At 49.8% G+C, this 1,743-nt stretch overlaps 1 protein-coding gene across 1 annotated transcript in view; it reads right to left on the bottom strand.

Moving 5' to 3' along the window:
* EMH_0049750 (uncharacterized protein) overlaps nucleotides 1-1,743 on the bottom strand; it is a gene marked incomplete at both ends in the record, with an annotated part of 6,843 nt that overhangs the window by 2,425 nt on the left and 2,675 nt on the right. Inside the window, 3 exon segments of the mRNA XM_013496566.1 lie at nucleotides 1-157; nucleotides 921-1,153; nucleotides 1,157-1,216. Of these exon segments, the coding sequence (XP_013352020.1) occupies nucleotides 1-157; nucleotides 921-1,153; nucleotides 1,157-1,216 (450 nt within the window).

The following is a 1,743-nucleotide window of genomic DNA, read 5'->3' on the forward strand; positions in this document are numbered from 1 at the left end:
TGCTGCTGCTGCTTTTGGTGTTGCTGCTGCTGCTGCTGGAGTACCACCATCAGCAGCAGCAGCAGCAGCAACATGCTGATGCTCCGCCTCTGTTGTGTAGCGCCAGCGGCAGCAACGAAAATTATTTTTGTTTGCTTCGGGTGACCCCTCAACCAACCTAAACACAAAAAAAAAATAAAAATAAAAATAAAAATAAAAAAATAAAAATAATAAATAAATAAATAAAAAGAAGAATATATAAATAGAAGAAAATAAAATGCATGTACTGCTGCTGCTGCTGCTGCTGCTGCTGCTGCTGCTGCTGCATCTACTGTTGCATCTACTGTTGCATCTACTGCTGCNCTGCTGCAGCAGCACAGCCCCAGCAGCAGAGATCCTTATAGGGTAAGGAGTGCATGCATAGACTATAAAAATTATTTATTTTATTTATTTTATTTATATTATTTATATAATTTATATAATTTATATTATTTATATCTGCGAGAGAAAATAAATATAAAATAAATTTATTTATATTAAGCAGCAACATGTTCTCTGTACACCCCAAAATGAAACGTCCCCATACACCCCAAGATAGATCGTTTATTTGCCTTTCTCTGCAGCAGCAGCAGTTTAGTTCAATAAGAGGGAGAGCTGCTGCTGCTGCTGCTGCTGCTGCACATTGCTGCTGCTGCGCAGCAGAACAAGCCCCCTGGGTACCGCATGCAGCAGCAGCAACACCTCCTGCTGCACCACGCAGCTCCAGCAGCAGCAAGCTGCTGCTTCTGCTGCTGCTGCATCGAGCAGCAACAGCAAACAACCTGCTGCCAGCGGCAGGAAAAAAACAGCAGCAACGCAGCTCGCATGCAGCAGCAGCAACAGCAACCACAGATACATTACAACTCAGCTGCAGCAGCACGCCCCGGCAATGCATGCAACACATATCCACCTCCCCGCTGCTGCTGCTGCTGCTGCTGCTCCTGCTGCTGCTGCTGCTGCTGCTGCTGCAGCATTTGCATGCCTCAACAAAAAACGAAAAAATGTATAAGTTGCCTCCGCTGCCGCCTGCAACGACAATAACAGGTGCTTCTGCTGCTGCTGCTGCTGCTGCTGCTGCTGCTATTGCTCCTTCCCCTGCTGCTGCTGCATCTGCTGCTGCTGCTGCTGCTGCTGCTGNCTGCTGCTGCTGCTGCTGCTGCTGCTGATCCTGCTGCTGTTGCTGCTGCAGCAGGCGCTGCTGCGCAGCAAAAAAAACGAACAAAAGTCGAGGCGTACCGCCACACAGGCGGCAGCATGCAACAGCTGCAGCAGCAGCAGCAGCAGCAGCAACAGCAGCAGCACCAGCAGCAGCACCAGCAGCAGCAGCAGCAGCAGCAGCAGCAGCAGCAAACAACAGGAAACACAGAGGTGTTGGTGTTGTCTCCTCATGGTCTGATTGCTTCTCCTTTTATACACTGCAGCAACTGCTGCTGAACCTAAACCCTAAACCCTAAACCCTAAACCCTAAACCCTAAACCCTAAACTCTAAACCCTAAACCCTAATTCTCTTCGTTCTGCCTACGGTCTAGGGTTTAGGGTTTAGGGTTTTCTCCTGTTTGCTGCTTACCGACGGGTATCATGCATCAGCAGCAACTGCTGCTGCTGCTGCACCTGCACCTGCACCTGCTGCTGCTGCTGCTGCTGCTGCTGCTGCTGCAGCAGGAAGGGGCTGAGAGGGACCGACCAGATGCAGATGCTGCCGTCCCCAGCAGCAGCCAGCAGCAA

This window comes from Eimeria mitis, genomic scaffold (assembly GCF_000499745.2).
Source record: "Eimeria mitis Houghton genomic scaffold, Emh_scaff2171, whole genome shotgun sequence".
Taxonomy (NCBI): domain Eukaryota; phylum Apicomplexa; class Conoidasida; order Eucoccidiorida; family Eimeriidae; genus Eimeria; species Eimeria mitis.